At 41.5% G+C, this 21422-nt stretch overlaps 2 protein-coding genes and 1 non-coding gene across 5 annotated transcripts in view; all 3 read right to left on the bottom strand.

Annotated features, from left to right (window-relative positions):
- Positions 1-1532: 1532 nt before the first annotated feature.
- trim66 (tripartite motif containing 66) lies at positions 1533-15767 on the bottom strand. Of its 2 annotated transcripts, none has more exons than XM_028401092.1 (18): positions 15708-15767; positions 12882-13096; positions 12083-12296; positions 10843-10972; positions 10404-10520; positions 10147-10261; positions 9777-9923; positions 9258-9375; positions 8346-9160; positions 6585-6791; positions 5391-5520; positions 5232-5307; positions 4964-5144; positions 4033-4862; positions 3820-3943; positions 3650-3724; positions 3067-3219; positions 1533-2948 (listed from the first exon to the last, which is right to left on the bottom strand). In XM_028401092.1, exons 2-18 carry the CDS (start codon positions 12888-12890, stop codon positions 2712-2714), a joined length of 3678 nt encoding a protein of 1225 aa, XP_028256893.1. In that variant the 5' UTR covers positions 12891-13096; positions 15708-15767; the 3' UTR covers positions 1533-2711. The 2 variants fall into 2 exon arrangements, with proteins under 2 accessions (XP_028256893.1, XP_028256894.1); XM_028401093.1 differs by lacking the exon at positions 15708-15767 and adding an exon at positions 15124-15244.
- Positions 15768-16974: 1207 nt separating this feature from the next.
- The window catches only part of dennd2b (DENN domain containing 2B), a 39755-nt gene continuing 35307 nt past the window's right edge, over positions 16975-21422 (bottom strand). For both annotated transcript variants that reach the window (XM_028401095.1, XM_028401094.1), the window contains exons 15-20: positions 20173-20350; positions 19295-19336; positions 18891-19002; positions 18088-18327; positions 17801-17887; positions 16975-17473 (exon numbers count right to left, since the gene is read on the bottom strand). In XM_028401095.1, coding sequence (XP_028256896.1) covers positions 17439-17473; positions 17801-17887; positions 18088-18327; positions 18891-19002; positions 19295-19336; positions 20173-20350 — 694 coding nt within the window. In that variant the 3' untranslated portion in view covers positions 16975-17438. The remainder of the gene's footprint in view (positions 17474-17800; positions 17888-18087; positions 18328-18890; positions 19003-19294; positions 19337-20172; positions 20351-21422) is intronic.
- On the bottom strand, positions 18541-18612 carry trnae-uuc (transfer RNA glutamic acid (anticodon UUC)). The gene has a single exon. It is a non-coding gene; the product is annotated as a tRNA-Glu (tRNA).

A 21422-nucleotide genomic window follows, 5' to 3' on the forward strand; every position in this document is an offset into this window, starting at 1 on the left:
AAAAGAAGCTAATTAATTTAGTCCACAAGTGAAAAGGATTGAAATGTTATACACACCATGCAAGCTGTAATTCTATTACCGCCTGTAAGATAAATACTGAGTGGTGGTAAAATGTGCACGTCACTGATTCCAAACACGTATGAAACAGCCTGAAAAGAAGGGTTTGTTAAATCATATTAAATTGATATAATGTAATTAGCACAAGGCCAAGAGAAACACAGTGGAAAAACCCCTGAGAGCAATACACAATATATCTCAGTATGATATTACAACATTATAGCTTTAATGCGTGTGTTTACATACTGGCAGTGGAAGCCTTCTCACCAATGAAACGTTTTGTCAGGACAGGCCCCAGAAGAGCTGCAGAGAAAAAGAGAGTCAGTATTCTTTTACAAATGATATGATAATATATATTATAACATACATGTTGACCTGAGCAAGCCCCCCCCCCCCCCCCTCCTGCATAAAGCTCCTCAGACCTTTGATTACAACCTGCTCTGTTTGTCTGGCCTTTTAGTTGATCACCAAGGGACACAGCAGCATCTCATTATTATCATGTAATCTTCTACTCCATGTCTGCTGACTGAGAGGTCACACACCTTGTTCACAGATGACCCCCTGACCAAAACAGTGTGAGTATGAACAGCTATTGCTGTATGTGTTTAATCCTCAGAAGAAAGTGAGCAGTGTTAGATACCATCCAATCCTTGTCCTTATTATATGAAGTCAAACAGCAACTTGGCATCTGTAATGAAGTGGAGCATACACCTTTCTACAGAAACCTATTTACCTGTTGAGGTAAATACATTTTAATAATGCAGGTTCAGATCATTTATTCAACAGCTTTTTTCCACCATTCTGTGTGTGGGTCATATGAAGCAGGAGCTGGACAGGGGTCTCCACTGGGTAAAAGGCCTCAAAAATAGGCAAGAAGAAGACATTATAATCTACTTCAGAGCTCCACTAATTTATTTCATGATTTTAAATTATATCACAAAAAGTCCAAAAACAGACATGGCTTTATCCAGCATTCCTCTAAAGAGACAAACCAATAATAATATAATATCTATGGCGTCATATTTTGTAACTTTATGAGCACAGACGAAAAAAACTGTGAATTATATGTTGAGAAAATGTTATACTGCATTTTAATTGAACAATGGAAATATGTTTCTGTCCATCTGTCAAATTCAGTTTTTTGTGTGCTCGAAAATATTTTCTAATCCACTCCTCCCTTGTAATTCAGTTTTTATTAGTCTGCACTGACAATAAACTCACAAATAGTACGCCATAAATATCATAATCCAACACAAAGACACTGTGATTATTATCTCAGAGAGGCAGTTCAGTGTGGAGTATTTAAATCAACATCATGACCGCTGAGTTTAATCAGGTGGACACAATGAAATTAGAGCAGAAGATGGAACTGGATATCCAGGGAGACAAAAGTCATGTTTGTCAGGAGACATGATGTAATGGAGATGCATTTGGAAGAAATGATCTACTGCATGCATTTTTTTCCTTGATGGCATTTAATTGATATTAATATATGTGCATTTATCATTGGCTGTTACAGTAAAAAAAAAGAAAAAAGAACAACTTTTCCTGAAACACAGAGTTCAGTTCAGTCTTCCCTGAAATAAGAGGAAATATAAGTACATCTACCGAGTAGAAAGGAAGATTAATGGGAACATTAACTGTACATTCCCTACTTATATGGGCAGAAATAATCATAAATGTCAAGTAAAGTCTAGTTTAAGCTTCTTGAAGCAAGTAACCTCTATCAAAAACAGAAAAAGTGCTACAGCATTATCATAAAATGACATTTTCTTTTTAACTGTATGGCTCTACAAAAAGCGATGACATGCTTTTAATCAACAATACTGACTGAGATCAATATCTTACATTGGAACTACGCCTGAGATATTAGAAGAGTACAACATATTTCTGAAGAAATGTTACAGAACTAAATGCATCATTAAAACTCTTCTTCATGTGTTACGTTAAGTACTGTTAACACTGCTTAATGTCCCCATTTATGCCAATAATATCCTTATTGATATATCAGTAAGCAAACCTTAAACAATTGCCTGCAATCATTTTCTAATTAAAATGCCACAAGTAAAGTTCTATACAGCTGGACATGTATGAGCATGTTTAACATTTATGAGTACTGTGTATTGTCAGCACTATGTTTATCTTAAAAAAGGTACAGACTTCCACTTCATTAAGATGCAAATTAACTACAGTATCCTCTCTGTACAGCAAATCATTTGACACAGGATATGTAAGGTAAATACATAAAACAGTAAGCAGTTCAGTGCATTATTAGCAAATCCTCAATGTGATATGATCAAAAAACAATAACAGCCTCATCTTCCTGCTACATGTTACGTCTACGGTTGCAGAAGCAAACCACCAGTCTGTCCAGAATCATTCTAGCAGTTTGTACCTACACAGTGTATCTACCTACAATGAAGTGCACACTCTGTACCGGTATTAATAGTACTTAATATGTTTGAAGATTTTTTTAATATCTTCAGCTGCCATTGGGTGGCAGTACTGCCACATTACTGAAAACTACAAGATCTAGCTTAAGGTTACAGGAAGGTATCACTTTTTAGGCCCCACATGCTGCAAAATGTGGGGGGGAGAATACAAAAAACCAAAACAGAGAATAGTTACATGGAAAACACTTCTGGCAACAGTGGCTAAAAGTGATGTCTTCTTGACTTGAGAGACTGTCTCCTCTTCCTCTTCCTGAGACACTGCTCCCTTCTCTCAGGCCAGGGGAAACTGCTGTCAGCTGCCCTGTAGGCCTCGTCATACTCATCGCTGTCAGAGTCCACCTCGGCCAAAGGGAACACTCTGTCTGGGAAAACTTCTTTCAGCTTGGTGGTGAAGAAGGCTTCGAGGCTGCGACCTGCTTGTGCTACCTCAGAGTCTGGCTGTGGTCAGAGAAAAAAGGTGCTATTACACTCACATCACTGTCAGTACTGTATAATGGTGAGTAAGCTAGCATTATGATACAAGCAGAAATGCACAGAATTTATGTTTTTAACTTACATAATTGAACTTTGCACAGTTGTGGAACATGAGATAGAAATCAGCAACAAACTGCTCCGGTGAGATATAATGTTGGGCATTCCCCTTATTGAGTTTGGCCCTTATCACAGACAGGTCCATTGGCCTCTTAATGATCTGGTAGTAATGGCGTGCCTGCATGAAATAGCAGTGACATTTTAAGATACACATGCACGCTAATGGTGATGATGCTTGAAAACATTCTGCAGAAGAATAAAAGCAGTAGGTGATAATATTAAACTGAATGCTTTAAATTATTTAAAAGATCATATTCATATTTAAAAAAATATATTTTATTAAGATGAATATGAATAAAACTTGTTGCAAAGGGTGTGCTCATTAAGCTTTGGTGAGAAAAAGGGAATGAAAAACGAAATCTGTTGCAGATAAACCCCACAGGGGAACCTCTAAGCCCGCAAACCCTGATAAATATAGCAGCAGGTTTGCTTTACTGTGTCGAAACGTGGTTAAAACTTTTCATGGTGCTTCTGTGTGCTTTTAATGAAAAATACATGTTACTGTATTATGAAAATGAGCTTGCTGTGACTGGACTGTAAGAACTTACGAGTGGACTGACAGGCTCATGGAAGGGAGCACTCAGGATGTTACTGAGGATCACAAGAGTCAGCCGCTCACATTTCTGTAAACAGATAAAAAGTTCAGGAACACAGAGACAGAAAACCAACCTCAGACCATTTCATTAGACTTGTTAATGCTGCCTCTAATATGACCTACTCTCTGGTCACATGCAGATAGTCCATGTGCAGATGTTTGTTCTCCAGATGTTCTCTCATTGTCACAATTGTACTCGACCTCCAGCTGTTCAACCTCTCTGCACAGGCTGCACACCCAGTCACCTCTGAGCAGGATAAGACACATCAACAGTTAGCTTCAAACACATAAAGGACATGAGGGGACAGTGTTTACGTCTCATGTGAAGCATCTTACGAAGGAAAACTCAGCAGAGGCGGGACATGGCAGGACAGGTGGTAGACTTTAGGACAGTGGTCACAGCACAGCAGGTCTCCTCCAATCAGACACACAGCACAGAAGTCCTCACTTTCCATCTCTGCACTGTCCTGCACGGGGTTTGCAATCAGAAGCTGCCTCTGACCAGGACCAATCTGAGATTCCTCTTCCAGGTCTGAGCGGAGCGGCTGTGGCTCGTCAGTTGTCAGTTCAGGTTCAGATTCAAGCTCAGAATCTACAGAGCCCTGAGAGTCGGGCGGCTGATCTGACACAGCATCAGAATCAGTCTCGACCTGGAAAGTGGGGTCATAGTCAGGGTGTATGTCAGATTCTGTTTCAGCATCCTCTGATTCCGCATCAGCATCGAGCCCATGGCATTCCTCTGATCCTGCTCCTGCATCGGATTCTTGGTCTGCCTCATATTCAAGACTTGGCTCCGAATCCCCACACAGCCTCATTTCTCCTGCAGCCACTGATTTCTCTTCAGCCAGACAATCAACTTCAGCCTCAGATGAAGATTGTGCATGTGGGTCAGAATCTGGGGAATCATCTGAGTCTAACTGCGGGCCTGGATCAACCAGAGAGACGTCAGCAGCCTCTGAGACTGACCTGGGATCAGAGTCTGAGTCCAGGTCCAGTGCAGAGTAACTGTGTGGTACATATTTAGAATCAGTGGAGGGAAGTGTGGATGTTTTTGGAGAGCTAAGTCTCCTGCTGTGGCTGTCAAAGTGACGAGTTTGTCGCTCTACATATGGCGGCGCTGTGAGCGAGCGGGTGGCCCTCCTGGCCTCAGAGCACCCAGCGACTGCCTACGATAGGAAAGGAGAAGAGAGGAGTAACTTCTGAATTTTGAGGGCATTAAAAAAATTCAAACATCCACCTCTAATGTAAATGAGTAAAAAGGACATACTTCCACGTCATTCCAGGTACTCTGCTGGGGGAGAGTTTCACTCTTGTCCATCCCGCTGGCAGGAAGAGGGTCGCTCTGTCTCCGTCCATGTGGTGGCAGTTGAGACACAAGTATTTTAAGACGCTCTAAGCAAACCACTGGAACCCTGGACCTTCCTGAGTCCTTCTGAACATCTCTATTACTTTAGAGAGAATAAGAGGATGAACAATAACTTATTGAAAACTATATTTTCAATATACAGTGGTTTCCTTTCTCAGACATCACACACCTGTTGATTCTTGAGACCCTGGATTTCTCCTTGGCATCATGATCAATTGTGTCATTTACATAAACAAGCAGATGATCTGAAAAAGATGGGCATGCATTTACAATCGTTGGTTTCTGTTGAGATACACATTAAAATGAACCTCGTGGTATTTTTCTGTACCTGGCTCCGTCTTGTAGGACAGTAAAGGAGTCAGGTGTCCTCTGGAAGGGCCTCTGTCAGGCGCAGTTTCCTTGACAACACAAAGCACCCCGTCTGATGCTCTCCTCTGCCTGGGGTCCATGCTGTCATACTAAAAAAAGAAAACACATCATGTCTAGACTTTTAAAATCTTGACAGTTATAGTTTAATTCCTTCAATTAAGGACAATGTAATATTTTAAATAGCAAAAAACTGATGGAAATGTTCTGATACATTTATTTGTTTTATATCTAAAGCTGCTGCTTTAAAAGCTTCTGTTACAGAACAGATTATCTGACCTTTTTTAATTTTATTTCCTGTCCTTTTTGTTCTTCTTGAAATGTAGCACCTTCATTGCACAATACTACTTCACACAGACAGTTTGGTCGACAGTGACAGTGGTGGTTGTGCCATGTCAGCAGCCACTAATCAAGCCTTAAGTTACAAGATGCAAGGGCCCCCTGTACACAGATAAGCACGTATTTCTAACACCACACTCCCTTGATTGTTTACATTCTGTAGAAACGTTTCTGCTTGGTAGCTCATAATTACACGACATAATCTTAAGCTGCTCTCATCATTAAAATGCAACTGTGCTAAAAAATATTTGTACTGTATTTGGGTCCATAGGACTCAGTGGTGCAGGCTGGCACTTATTACAGGGTGCAGGGTTATTCTCAGACATTGGAAATGAAGACATGCCCTCCCCATTGATGAGTGGCTGCCGCGAAATGAATAAAAGTTTTGAATTGAACAACAGGCAAGAAGCTTTATTAAAAATAACTAACTAGCAGAAGAAATCGATTCTTGTATCTCCCTGAGCTGTATTGAATGACCTTTGGCCTGCTTTTGTTTTTTTCATTATTTTCCTTGCTGCTGTTGCTTTTTGTTGACCAGGAGGTCAAGTTGTGATGTTCCTTTGTTAAATAACAAAGACAATAACAATTGAATTATGTAAAAAAAAAGTTTGGAAATGTGAAAGTGTACAATTTTGCTTTGTTTCATGGCAATAAACAGTACATTTATCGTGGGTTAGAGTATGAATAGAGGACTTTAATTAGTGTTTGTAATGCCAGGACTCACACATAGAATGTGCATATCTCTGCTGTGATCATTTCTATTCTTTGACATTCTCAGTTCCTCCCAATGTGTGATTACATTGTGATGCAGTGTTACCTTATTTGCAGCTCCTGCCTGTTGGTTGTTAGTGCATCCTGTGGGCCGTTCAGTGTAAGGGCTGCTGGACGGGGTTGCCAGTTCTGTCGGGATGCTCTGGGAGCGTCTCTTCCTCCTCATGCACACTGAATTAGGGCTAAGCCTGCTGCTCTGCACATCAGATAAACACTCGTGGGCTGTCACTGGCACCTCCAGGGATGTGGATCTCTGTCAGAAACACAAACATACACAACTGAGCAGGCTTTCAGTAGCTGCATCGCATGCACAGGTGCACCTGTTCATGCCATTAACAACTGAAAGGAGAGGAAAAAAGAGAGTCGGACGTTCACTGTGGACACAACCTTGAGTGTCACAGGCACTAAAATGAACAAAGCCTATTTTGGGAATGATTCAAAACAACTCAGTCCTTACAAACACACTGCATATATTAGTGTTGTTGCACAGGCAATGAAAGGTTTGGTTACCGTGCCAATTATCATATGCAAATCCAAGATTAGGGCTTCATGTGGCGCTTTGATTAAGCCATACTGCTACTCTTTTACATTACAATTTAACTTATGCAGGTGTCCCAAGCAGCTTTTTAACACATTGGTTCAGCTATAGTGTAAGCAGGAGGAATTAAAAATCATTTAACATTCCTCTTCCCTTTTGTTTCTTCTTTTTTTTCTTTTCCAGGCCAGGCTGAAGCTGAGCACGTGCTCCTAAGTATCATGCGATTAAACCACTTACCTGATCTATGCCCCTTGAGAGAGGTGTGTAGGATTGAGACTGTAGCGGAAAATAGACTATAATCCTTCTTTCTGGAATGATGGGGGGGGGGGTTCTTAGTGCAAACTGGAGCTAAAATCAAACTGGCAGCTCCTACTATTCCCTCAGTGCCTCATTAATGACAGGTTAAGTACATAAATGACTGTGCCCAAGTGGTTTTATATCATTTTCAGATGCTGCAACCTGAAAATGTAAAAAGTCTTTGTGCTTGAAATCATGCATCTGGAGAATTTTTAGAGTTTAGGCTGCCTTAAAATAAGTGTTATTATGATGAACAGCACTCTAGATTTTTCTGCTCAGCCTTTTCAGGCTTGTAGAAAGTGATACTTCTTGCATTAAAATACAGTATTGCTTCTTCATACATTAATGGATGTTAGTGCCACAAATCAAAATGTATACAATTGGTTTTTGTCAACCTTGTCTTGTTTGTCTCAACAAGTGTTTGAACACCTGTGTTTTCAAAGGAAATAGGCTTGACCGTTCAGTAGCGGTTTTTGAGAGGTGTGTATAAACGGCGCTGTGTGGTTTACCATGCGATGAGGTGAGTGTTAAGTTAAAAAAATACCTTTTAGAGGCCCTAGCGTCTTTGCAAAACCACGTGTGAAATGAAAAACCAAGTAAAGAGATGCACAATATCCCACCATGTGGCTCTCTTTGATGTCAAAGCAAAGTGTCAAACTGTGTTCGCATCTTTGTTGCTTTAGTTGAGAACTTTGTCAAGTTGTTTTCAAGAAGTTATTAGTGGACACGAAAGTCTGACTGATATGAACAGTTTAGTGTTAGCAGGCTGTTATTCTGCTATAACACAGTTTATAGATGGACCATCATGTCACCAATGCTGAATGTCCTGTTTTTTTTTCTAATAAAAACTGTTCAAGTCTATCTAAGAGTGTGACATTAGCTGTTGTTATTGTTGTTAAAATATCTTATTTGCTTCTCCTGTAACTGGTCATTAGTGTACATCATGGTGTATTTGCCGAGTTAATCTCTCACCCTGCCATCTCTGTGGTCCCTGAGGGTCACTGCAGATCTCATCCTCTGCTGTTCTTTTCTTAGATTTGCTGCTGAAGAAACTTGAAGCTGCTGCTGGGTGAGATTCTGCTTCCTCCTGTCCTGCTGCAGATCCTCCTCCAGCACCTCTCTGCTTTCAACCACTGCTGTTTGTTCACAGGTCTCCTCTGACCTGCATCTGTCTTCCCAGCGCTCTTCAGTCACCATAACTCTGTCCACAGCTGTGTGGCTGAGATCCTGCTGCAGAGCTGCATTGACTGACAGCTTCCCCTGGCAATGGCCTGATCTGCCACGGTCTGCATTAAGAGGAACCTGATTGTCTGGAAGAGCTTCTCTCTGGTGTTGCTGGTAGGAGAGATAGGATATAGACTGAGAGCACAGTTGTGAGTCAGGAGCTTGTGTCTTAAGTGCAGATCCTCTGAGCTGGGTGGGTCCAATGATCGTGGAGGAGGACGTTGGTGGAGGACATGGCAATGAGGTCTCCGTGTCCCAGCACTGCTGGAGCTGCTGGCTCTGGTGCAGGGATGCGGAAATAAGAGAAGACTGAGTGCAGGTGGAGTTATAAAGTGTGGCTTCAAGCTGGGTTTTGTCCAGACTGGGCAGATCTGACTGAGGGGGAACGCCATGCAAGCAACACATCTGGGGCTCACAGCAGGCCTTGTACCCGCAGCCTCGCTCTCGTCCTCTGGGAAACACAGGCGGCACAGCCAAACAGGTGATGGGCTGTGGCCTCATAATATTCGAGCAGGCCAACCCTGGAGGATAAATGCAGTTTCCCCCTTCAACTGTCAGCTGGCCTGCAGAGCAGCAGAGTCACAGTCAGAGCTCTTTTCAGTATAAGGTGTGAAAATATTACTGTTGATGAAACTGATGACTAAACAAGATTCAGTTTACCTAAAGAGGAGATCTGCTTCGTCCAGTAACTTGCGTCCCAGTTGAACTTGATCTTGACAGGACTCCATGAGTCTGAGTGGAGTGATGATTCAAGCAACTGCTGCATCTGGAGAGAAATCTGCAGCAAGAATAAATAGCTTATATTAAAGGATAATTCTTCTAACAATCATTTTCAAGAGAGCTATACACAATGATTTTGACCTTTTAACAAAAACATGCATTTTAGCACCAGTGAATACAGGCTTTGGGGTAAAAAAAATTAAATGTGAATATCAGCCATGAAGTCCCAGTAAACACAGTGCAGGCTTTCTGTGGCTTTCTGTGTTTCTGAAGAAAATTCTCAGGTTTACTAAAACAATTCTAAAAAAGACAGCATGGTACAGAGCCACTTCTGTAATTTTACTTCCCCAAAGACTGTGTTTATGCGAATGTGCACATGCACATATGCACGTTTGCCGTGGGTCTTGGTATGTGTTACAATAAGACGTCGCATGTCTGTTGACTGTCTTGTTTGCATACCAGGGCCCTGCTGAAGAGCACCGGGCCTCTGCAGTGATGGGTCATAGCCCAGGTGATGAACTTCTGAATGTGGTCCAGCTGGCCACATATCTCTATTGCACCTTGCAGCTGGTCATCCAGATGCTGCTGAAAGCCCTCTGAAATCCTCTGCAAAAAAAAAAGATAAAAAAAATGCTGCATAAATATATGAGTAATGACTGAAAACACTGCAGCTGGGTTGCTGTCTTATCAGCAACTTTTTTTTTTGACAGATTCTGAGATTTTGGTTTAACAGATTATCGTGGGCCATTATTTGCCTGTAGCATGTAGATTCTTGGCTGGTTGAACGATAAGAAGGAAAGAAAGAAAGAAAGAAAGAGAAAGTAATTACCTCCAGTTGCTCTATTAATAGGTTGGCTCGTTTGTTAAGCTCGTTCATCATAATCATCTTTGCCATTTTAATCTGGTTCTCTGCCTTCCTGTGTGCAATCTTTACTCCATGAAGTCTACACAGACAGAAAAAGAGGGTGAAATGTCTTAGTCTGTCCTCAGAAAGCTGCATTTAGAGTGTTAATATTGATTAGTTGTGGCATAAATAGTTCTAAACTCTAAACTTGGATTATGATACGTGTGTGAGTTGAAACTTACCTGTCCTCTATCTGTTTAGCATTGTTCTCCACTGCAGACCTCCTCTCCTCCACCTGCACCATCAGGCTTTGAAAGAGCCACTGCTGATCCTGTAGGGCTTTATCGATCTGCATGACCCTAAACAGATGAGAGATCAAAAACATCCAAAGACAGAAAGTTTACTAATGTATTCTCTGGGCATAAAGAAACAGCAGAATGAAATTTGTTTCCCCCTGAGAACAAGACATTATGCAGGTGACCTTCGAGGCAGCTACTGTGCTGTAACATCACAGAAAACAAAAGTGTATGAATACTTAATGACTGTTAGGCTGGCCAAGGGTAGTGTATGCAGATACAGAAGTGACAAGGCGGTTAAAGAACGATACTGCTCAGAGCAAGTTTTTAACCTGCACTTAGCCCTTCTCTGCAGTGTCCTTGTGCTCTCTATCTGAGGACTGACCTGTGGTTTTTGTGGGAGGACAGGTGACAGCTGCTACAGCACAGAAGGTCACATGACTCACAAAAAAGCTCCAAGGGCTCCTGTCTGTGAGAGTGGCACATGAGGAGGGACCAAGGATATGACCCTGGGCCTGAAAGGCAAACAGAGAGAGGAGGGTGAGGAGATGGAGTGTGAAGTATTAGCAACAGGCATTTCACACCCAGAGCAGGAGCAGGCATAGTTAAGTGGCAGTTAGTTAGTTTATAAGTGACTTAAAATGATGTTCTTGTCTTGTTTGACAGCCTGGCGTTTTGGGTGATTCTCTATTTTTTAACCATAGCATGTTGATATGATGTATTAAAACACAATGAGAAACTTAGTTTGGAGTGAGAATGTTTGTTTTCTCCACATTTTCCAGACATTAAGAATTATTGTTAGCATTGTGGAAGCTCTGCTAACAACACACCTACTGACAATTAAGCATTCATATGAGCCTAGGGGTTACAATGGAGCTGTTAAACATAAGCAAAAGAGAAAGTAAACAACATTTCAGTACTGTAAATTGTACTTTTGTACATCTGACTGCATCCAAAGGTGGTTAAGGCTAGTGAGGCTTGTTTAGCAATTTCCATCTGGGATTAATAAATAATTTCTGATTCTGATTCTAAACACAGCCCTACTGCTCTCTGCTGGCCGCCTCATCTCAGCCAACCCCCCACCTGCCTGCAGATCATCAAAGATCTCTGTGGTATAGAGCTGAGCATCAACCCGTGTGCACCAGCCTGATCTGACTGACCACATCCTGTCAGTCAGCGCATTCACACGGTTATTCTCATAAGTACACAAACCAAACAGTAACACTCCCACATCATAATAAAAATGTCTAGGATGCACTCATTATAATTTGACAACTTGTGCAATGCAGACCTGCAGAAGCAGCTGGCAACAAAGCTACCGGGCAGACTTGAGGGGCTTTAAATAGCAACACACTAATATTAGCAAAAATGAAATCATCCCAGCACTTCAGAATCTGGGCCATGTGTTAAAGATAGGAGTAATAAAACACACCGATCTCCAGGAACTATCATCAACTGTCACTATCATACATTATTCATTGTAGTGGTTTCTACTGAAACATGATTAACAATAACACACATCCTGAGTGCAGAAAACAAAACAGAGCAGGGCCCAATAATGACCTGTCATACCAGCCTGAAAACGGGAAGACATCAAAGTCTGAATACATAAACAAATGTCTTGCCTTGTCCAGTAGGAGGCAGGGAGCTGGAGCCTCTCTGGTGCAGATCAGGACACTGGGTGGCACTGGGCCTCTGTTGTTGGTGTGAGTCAGCATACTGGGAAGTGGCAGTAGCTCTCTGATGTTGATGCACATCTGTGCACTGGTAACACAGCCACTTGTTGCAGAGTGTACACAGACTGTGTGCGAGCGTCGGCTCTGTGCACTCAGCACAGCTCTAAAAATAAATAAAAAAAACTCGACTGTTTAAGATACACAACGATGACATGCACATATATGCTCTCACGTAAGGCTATGTGATATAAAGATGAGGTGGCATAAATGGAAAAAATTAGTGTTGCTGCTTTAAAGTTGTCCTGTGTAAAAAAGGAGAGGCTAGAGCCATTTTACATGTATAAACAAGCCAATAATGGATAATAATCCCATCATTAAAACATCTTTTATGTCAGATATAAGCTAATAAAAGAAGAAATCTAGCAGGATGTAGCTATACTTGATTAATCGATCCCTGTGGAGACATTTGTCCTCTGAAGTTGACCTCCAGTGAACAGCACCTTGGGACCAAATCCACTTTTAAAAGCATGTGCCTTGCCCAAAGGCAATGACAGGGGTAGTCCTCACATGACTTTAGAGGAGTGAAGAGAGTGAAGACAGCAACAAATACATAGGAAACATGCCAGCGTTTAACATTGAGGCCCAGTGTGGAAAGTCAAGATTCATGCTGTTTGATTAGAAATAATCTCCTGCTGTGTCAAGAAAGTTACAATTAAGATAGGAAACAATGGTGAAAGAGAAAGCTTACCTTCTCCATTTCAGCGCTTTGAGAGAGGATGTGTTGCTTTCCTCAGAGAGAGAGAGAGAGAGAGTCAGCCTGACGCCTCAGCTGCAGAAACACTGAGGCAGCTACCTGAGGCAGGAAGCAGTGCGCGCAGAGAGGTGGCCCCAGAGGAGACGGCTTACATGACAGCCTCACTGTGCTCTCTCCTCCCCCAGTTCATCCAAGTGTAGGACCCCTTACTGCAGCGAAGGAGAGAAGTGTCAGGCTCAGATTCATTCATTGGTGCAGCCACCAAAAAAGAGAGAATCTAATCCTTTTTCTTAAATAAGCCTGTGCATAATAATTGGGAATTAGGGAGATAACATAATTATTTTTTGTAGGGCAAAATATCCCCGCCAGCCTTTTCCAAAATGAAGGAAGGAAGGAAGACCGAGTGACCTACAATGAGGAAAGGAGGGAGGTGCCGACACCTTTGGGTGCTGTGGAGCAGGATTAGGTGAAGTTAAGCTCAGGTTGTGTCGGGATAAGTTAGGCTGGGCTCGGATGGGCCAGCTGTGGCCTTCTTCCCTTTGTCAGCATGAGGAAGGGACAGATCCCAGAGGAGCTACACTCTAACGTAGCACACCAAAACCAGGTCAGGCTCTGTTAAGCTCCAAAAGGGACCAAGGTACACTGCTGTTCTTTCCCTTTAACACAGGGGAATCAATTAAGATTATAAAACAAGATGACAGATGAAATGAACAACGCACACCATGAGAGGAGAGAAAATAACTTGACTGAGAAAAACAGGAAGAAACTCTCAGAGGGGGTATTTATACTATTATGACTGTAAATCTGCATGATGATGTGTGAAAGAAAACTGAAGAACAGGGCCGTGTTAAGACCAATCGAAAAGCCCTCACCACCAAAATTAACCCTGAATTTAACCACCGTGACATTTTGACCTATAAGCAAGTCTGCCTAACAACAAGCCCTGCAGCCTGACCTACAAATCTGACAACTTTCTCATCCTCGGAAGCTTCGGTGGGGAGTGCAGAGCAATCCCATTCCCCATTGTGCGCTCCAAGACCCAATTTAAAACACAATTAGCCAGTCGTAGTGCACGCCGTGTATCGTTCACTCTGCTCCAAAGCTTTTTTAAACTGTGCTTTCTCTGCACCCTCTGTTTCACACTGAAACCTGCTGTCAGCTTCCCTGCTCTGCTCTAGCTATGCATGCCATCTCAGGAGACGTCACAATAATAGCAGCCATGATCTCTCCCTTGAAAGCACCTCCTATGTAACATCTATTAACACTGAGGTGATGAGGTCACATAGGAAGCAGGATTATCTTCAACCACTCCTAAGTTATTACTCTGTACCCACTTCTCTTAACTAGAGACTCTTCATTCTCTGTTCAGCACAGAAACACGTTCTCTTTCCTGTTTTAAACACATTAAATATTCCTTTTAGTCATTTTAAAGAGGCAATGATATATTTATGGCCACTAGGAGATGGAAGAAGTCCAAACTCCACCTCTGGCTTTGTATCACAGTGTGCAGTTGTTTTGGATAAATAAATAATTAAATGAACTTTTTCACACGATGCAGGCAGAACTGTTGTATGAAGTGTGATTCACACATTTTGCTTATTTAATTTAACAATAACGCATGTATATAGAAAATACATAACACAGCTTGAAGTCGTCAACATGTCTCACACATTAACAAGGTTATTGACAATAAGTAACCAAATGCAGACTGGTGCATCTTTCTTTGTCACTTTAACTCTGATATAAGTCACTGTTTGACTAAAATGATTCACAACATGGAGACAAAATGCCTCCTATCCGCAAAAAGCTTCTCTGCCATTTTCTTGGCTACCATGGTGACAAGTCCCAGCACAATGCATTCAATAGCAGGAGGACAGGAGGGTGCAGAGCTCTTCAAACTATCATCTATAATCTATAATCTGTGCTGTAATAGAATTACAGCATGTAGAGACAGGTCATGACTGACTTGCTTACTTTAAAGTTTTGTTAACAGGATTGAATATTCCATGATCAAACACCTTATGAAGCTGAATTCATCCAAAGGCCACAGACAAAATCACAGTGTGACTCTTTAACCCTCACTTTAATCTTCATAATGAAAATAAAATGATGTTATCATCATAAAGCCTGCTACAATTATACTTTATGCTGTAGTTCACTCATTATAAACAACACAGAAATATTACCTCATTAGAAAACAAGCATGAAATGAACGGACTGCCGTGATGTTACTCACTGTATAAAGCTTTGGTATTGTGGGATTTCCAGTATTTTCCTTCTGCTATGTGACACGTTTGTCTACCTGTTCCATCAGTGCATGGAAGCGTCAGTCTGACAGCACTTTATTAACGCACTCTCGATTAATAACAAGCAGGCTGTCAGTCAGCACGCAGAGCCTGTGTGCCCCCGCATCCTCACAGAGCCTGCCTCTGCATCAGCAGCCTCACCTCCAGCGCATCACCGAGCGTGATATTATTTTTTAGAAAGTGCGCATGGCATGAGATTACGCCCCTATCATGGCATCATGGTGCAATCCACAACACAGGAGGACAAGCTCGCAAACACAAAGTCAGCACGCGGATAGTTTAGTGCGCTAAGCATCCAGGAACTGTGTCTGTGTGCGAATTCATGTCACTGTTGATGCGTAACATCCTATCAAGGTAAACATGTGTGCGCGTGTGTGTTGTTTTCGGTCCAAAGGAAGAGAGACTGTCGGCAGAGAAACTCCGCTTCTGTCCGCCTGTCAGTCACGTCATGTGCTGCTGTGTGTGTGTGTGTGTGTGTGTGTCTGCACAAAGCAAAGAGTTCTGTTTTTATTACCTTGACCCGCGCATCTCCGAGTGTCGATCCCCCCATCGGATGTCGCTCTTTGGCCCGGACAAAATTTTGGAGATTCCAAGTCTCGCAGTTAATCGTGAGATTTTATACTCGTGCTCATGCAATACTTCTGACGTTTCTCAAAGCTGGAGAGTGACACTTCAGGCGAGAAGAAGAGCAGAGTTATTCTAACAAGTTTTGAGACAGCAGTGATATATTAAAGCAAAAACACTAGAACATCACCGAACATTTACTTCATATATTGCACTTGAATTCTGAAACACAAATAGGTCAATTATAAGCTTTAATGTTGCATAATTAAAGATGTTTTAGTGTTTAAAAAATACACTTTTACTGTTTACTAAAAAACTAACTGCATTAGTTTGATTAATTTAATTTTTTACTAAAAAATACATAATTACTCAATTTCCCCACAGGGATTAATAAAGTGAATCTTAATCTTAATATAACAATAAATTTAAACCACACACAACAGAAAGAAAGTTGGCTTCTCTTCAACACTGCATGTACTAGTTAAGCTGGATATTTCTAAATGTAATATTATTTGGTTTTCTAATTATAAATGTTGATGAATGCAGCAGTTTTGTTTTTTTATCTAAATATTTCATATACACTAATTTTAATGTACTTTTATTTAACCTAACATTTGAATGTATGACTGTGTAATAGAAATAACCTCTTATAGTGTAACTTTACTACCTTTTACGTAAAGGCCTAAATACTTTTCTCACTGCTGCAGTAATCGTGGGTATGCATCTTTAACCTAAACACATACACGATTACACTTCACATTAAATGTCACTCTTAATTGCTATAAAGGACACAGGCGGAGGAAAAGTAAGATGGCACCTGGAATCAACAGCGAGGCTCTCGGTTAGGAGAGATAATAACAGCATGGCAGTGACAGCCACCAGAGTGATGTGCACAGACGTAATTAGGTTAGCAGCAGCATGTGGTAGCTGGTGCTAGACTACTGCGCCTTTTGGGATCCTACCAGCCACTCCTATTGCACATAGCTTTGGGGGAGGCTGTCATTGAGATGTCAGATGTAAAAAAAGAAGCAATTTTATGTCATCTGGCAGAATGAGAATTACATACTTTAGTTTCCAAATGTGAAATCACTACTCTCTGGGCTTTGATTTAAGGAAACAAAACAAAGTAATAAAAGCTGTGCAGTGATTAAAAAGATGAAGGCAAAAACAAGCTGTAACAACATATTAACCATAAATATCATTATTAAAACAATCACTCTCTGGCATTTAAAGCACTTTAATGTCCATTTCAATAAAAAAACACAGATTGTAAAAGTCTCTATGAAGAGTTCAAATCATTGTCTTCAATGTCTTGATGGATGTACAGTTTTCAAATAAGTTTTCCGCTCCTTAAACAGAGGACAACAGTCGTAAAATAATGCAAACATGAAACCACATGAACTGTACATCTACGGCCGTGTCAGGTCACATTCACTCACACACTCTGACAACGCTCTCCACAAGCACACCTGGACATCAGTGGTTACTCTGTGACTCACTCACTGTGTACCGTCCTGCTATCGCTGTCTTATAAGGTACTATAAACATACGCTGAAGAGTATCACAGCTTACAGTGAAATCATATGTACATGTTTTTATTAGAAAATGATGACAAAATATATATAAAATTGAGAATCACGTGGATGCTGAGAGTTGAGACGTCAAATCTTCAGTTATCCCCTCAGTTCTTTTTGTGGAGAAACTTCATTTTACTTCCTGAAAACAGGTAAAACAAAAACATTCATTTCACGTGAGCTTTGTCTGATAAAAGCCCTGTAGGAACCTGATCATTGTATTACTCATACAATCGAGAATGTCCATTTAAACCTTTTTTTGTAACCTCTTATTCTTTCAGCAGTTAATGTTTAAACAACCTTTAAGAGTCTGTGAAGGTAAGAGGGCCATTAACAAAGCGTCGAAGCATATTATTAACCTTGTGAAGCTCTCTTTAGCAAGCTAACAGCAACATGTTCTGCAAAATTGCTAAAAAAATATGTGAAATATCTTCCTATGCAGCCTGAAGATGTCTGCTGTAGAACTCACCAAGGCCTTTTAGGAATTTGTTGACTCCACTCTGCTCAGTGTCTGGCAGTTCCTCCAGGTACTGATCCACCCGCAGCTCAAACAGACCTGTCAACAGCACAACAGAGATGAAACAGAAAATACAAAATGTCTCAGTTTCCAGGAACAAAAGCTTTGTCTGCCATGAAAAACATTGATGGAGAGAAGAAGCTTTCAGCCACTAGAGGTCAGTGTAAGTGCATTCCTTTACACCCCTTCACAGTGCTAAATGCTATAAGCTTTTTCATTAAGTCTTGAGAGTACTCTACCTTTAGCCCGTGTCTTCCTCAGCTCCCGATCTTGAATGAAACCTGCAAACATCTGAGACTCCATGAAGACACCCAAGAATCGCCGAATGCTCTTTGATGCCACAGACTTGCGGAAAGCCTCTCTTTGGAAAACACGCTCTCCACGCTCATTCTGTGTGATAAACAGGGAGTAATGTCCAATAGTCTCCAGGAAGAAGCGGATGAAGGTCTCTGACACCAGGCTGTTCAGGGAGTTGTATTCTGTAGACAGAAGACAGAGGAGAACCGCTTGAACTAGCTCTACTTAAACAAGAAAAACATCAGTATGAGTGAGTCTTTCAACACATTAAACCACATCAGCTTGTACCTGTGTAAACATATTATGTAGAGCCATAGTTCAACTATTTAACCACACCTTTGTTTAACTGCTTTTCACAAATACATTTTTTATCTCCTTATTCAACAAACAATAAGTTCCCATACCGGGAGTCGAACCCGGGCCGCCTGGGTGAAAACCAGGAATCCTAACCGCTAGACCATATGGGAGATATATGTGTCCCGAAACACATACACATGCAATTTGACAAAACCCAAGACGAAGTGTTGACATATAATATAAGTTGTTGATTAAATAGCTAGTGTGGTGGAAACACACACATGTCATCATTACCTCACCTCTAAGGTGAGCGTTTGTGTGGTATTGATGTCATTTCCTCATGAGTTTCACAGACACACTGACTGAGCATGTTCCCACCACTGCACACACCGCTGCGCCAATCAACATCGAGAGAACATCTGTAATAAGTGATGTGTCATTTATTCACCTTCATCTGACTCGCTGTCAGAGTCCTGACTGATGATGTCATTCCTCTGGTCTAGCGCTTGCTCAAGAGCTGCTTGAAGTTTCCGTGGCAACAGTGAGGCCTCGTCGTCCATCTATAAACAATTGGAAACACTGCAGTCACCAGCGATAAACAACAGTGATTGGAGAGTAACTTTCAAAGGCTCAGACTTACAACACAGAACCGCATGTTTTACAAGTCATTTAAAGAGAAACTGTGTAACTTCTGAAACAACACAATCTTCCCCTTCAGCCCACACTCACATCGCCTGGTACTCTCTGGGTTTTACTAAGATGTCAAGGCCACATAGTCTCACTTTAAGGTCAGGTGAGGCTTATGTTCCTCTTTTTTTGTTGTTGTTTTTTTTCTCCAGTGTGTAAACTAACCTGTCGGATGAAGCGGTCAGTTCCCAGGTCGACCATTAAAGCCTGCAAAGAATGAAGAGGAACAAATCATTCTTCAGAACACACCCACATTACCAGATAAGCTACAGCATAACAAATCCAGGCCTGTCTTCATGACTCAATCAGCAACATGAAGAGAGATGATCACCTTCACTCGTTTCACTAGTCTGACAGGTTAATGTAGAAGTAGAAAGTGCTGAGCTTCAATCATTTCCAAGAACAAGCCAGGTACACTCCTAATGCACATGTAAGTAATTAAGGGCATTGCTTCACCCAGCTGCTTCTTCCAAAATATTTATTGTGAACCAAACCAAAATGAAAAGGAAGCCGGAGGTCTTTGGCTGATGCTGGCTGCATACCAACACTACTCGGACTTACTTGTGTAAGGGGCTATAAGAGTTTAGATGAATCAAATATATAGAATTTTCTAGGTTTATGACTTCACTTTAAAGCTCTTTTCAGTTGACTCAAACATAATGCCATAATGAAATTTTAAAATGCCTCGTAATTTCTTTCATTTTTGAGGAACTTGTATCCCACAAGTTATTTTTAACAACAAAAAATACTTTGAATTAAAGTCTAGAATGTGCCGTGACCTCAGTCTAGAACTCTTTTCTTCAGTCACCTGGGTAGTTCCCTAACATAATAAGACAGAAGAGGTTAACCAGACACAGCTACAGCCACCAGTTCATAATGGAATTACTCTGAATCTGTATTTTTGTAGGAATTTATCAGCCAAGACAGTAACATCCAGAACTCCAAAGAACAGGAATACAGAGAGCAATCAGATACCAGACCGAAATGTAAACAAACTGCAATCAAAGTCACCGTCGCAGAGAATGAGGGGATGCTGGACTCACCTCTTCTACTGGCAGCTCTTTAAGTTTTGGCAACGAGCTGGAGAGCAGCCCCACCAGGAAGGGAGTGGGACAGCAGACGATGTCCAGCATGGACCCTGGCAGGACGGGGATGAAGGTGTGCTGCCAGGAGAACGGGTAGAGCAGGGCAACCACTGCATGCATGCAGCTGGACAGGGTACTGATGAAGGAGCATAAGAAAATAAAGACACATCGATCACACCACAAATCAGTCACACAAAGCTGAAACAATATTCCTCATTTCATAACATGTGAGTCATCATTATTTAATCAGAAACTGGGCTACGTCCCGAACTATCAGAACACAAACAGCGTGTTTCCATCACTAAGCACTTTCCACGAGTTAAATGACTGTTTGATCCTCTTTTCCTTGAAATAGTTACTACTATATGAGGCATAACAGCACAGCTAAGCACTTTGACTCTTTGTTCTTCCTGCAGCTCATCTGAGATACAGAAGGATCCAACAGACTTTTCACAGATTTTCCAAAAGACCTCACAACACAACAACCTCTGCACTTCTCCCACTTAAAAGTTTAACACCATATACTGCAGACCACAACGAGGAAGGGTGAGCCCAATAAAATGCATTATTACTCTTCTCTGTCTGCAGGGGTTGGCGTGACTCTGACATGTTGCTATAGTTAAGCTGGAGGCTTGTTGACGCAACAGGAACAAGCAGCAATTCGGTTCAACTTCGACAGCTGTGGTATAACATCAAGATCACAAATAGCAGCCCGTCTTTCTCACGATCCGTCGCTTGTTGACAGTGGCTGACCCTCCTCCCCTCTGTCTTCCACATACTGTCCAGTCCATGTACACAAACAGAGTGAAAATAAACTGCGGGTCCAATCACACACACACACACAAGCAAAAAAGACCACTAAATCAGTATGGATCAAGAGCAAGACCTGGGATCAAACATGGTATGCAAGCTGGTTTTATTTGAGATATATACACTTATAATGAGGAATGTTTTTCATGGTCACTGTCATCAACAGCAGACAGAACCTTCAAGTAAACACAAGCTACTCCCTTCATGTGACCTCAACATTCAGAGAAAATTCAACGACTGTAGTTTGAAGCAACATACAGAGAGCTAATCTCAGTATCATCACCGATGTGCTGAGAAATATGACAAGCTCCCACAGCTTTTTCCACAGTGTTCAGTGGGGCTACATGTTTGCCACAGGCCTTTTCATCTTCACTTCCCATGAGTCAAATTGCCAAGAT

Source organism: Parambassis ranga, chromosome 3 (assembly GCF_900634625.1).
Source record: "Parambassis ranga chromosome 3, fParRan2.1, whole genome shotgun sequence".
NCBI classification, from domain to species: domain Eukaryota; kingdom Metazoa; phylum Chordata; class Actinopteri; family Ambassidae; genus Parambassis; species Parambassis ranga.

Coding starts and splice junctions, on each gene's coding strand:
- trim66 (XM_028401092.1), bottom strand. Junction 9,161..9,257: donor GAAGCAGATCTCCTCTTTAG/GTAAACTGAATC, acceptor GCTGCTCTGCAG/GCCAGCTGACAGTTGAAGGG. Junction 3,725..3,819: donor TATCTGCATGTGACCAGAGA/GTAGGTCATATT, acceptor ATCTGTTTACAG/AAATGTGAGCGGCTGACTCT.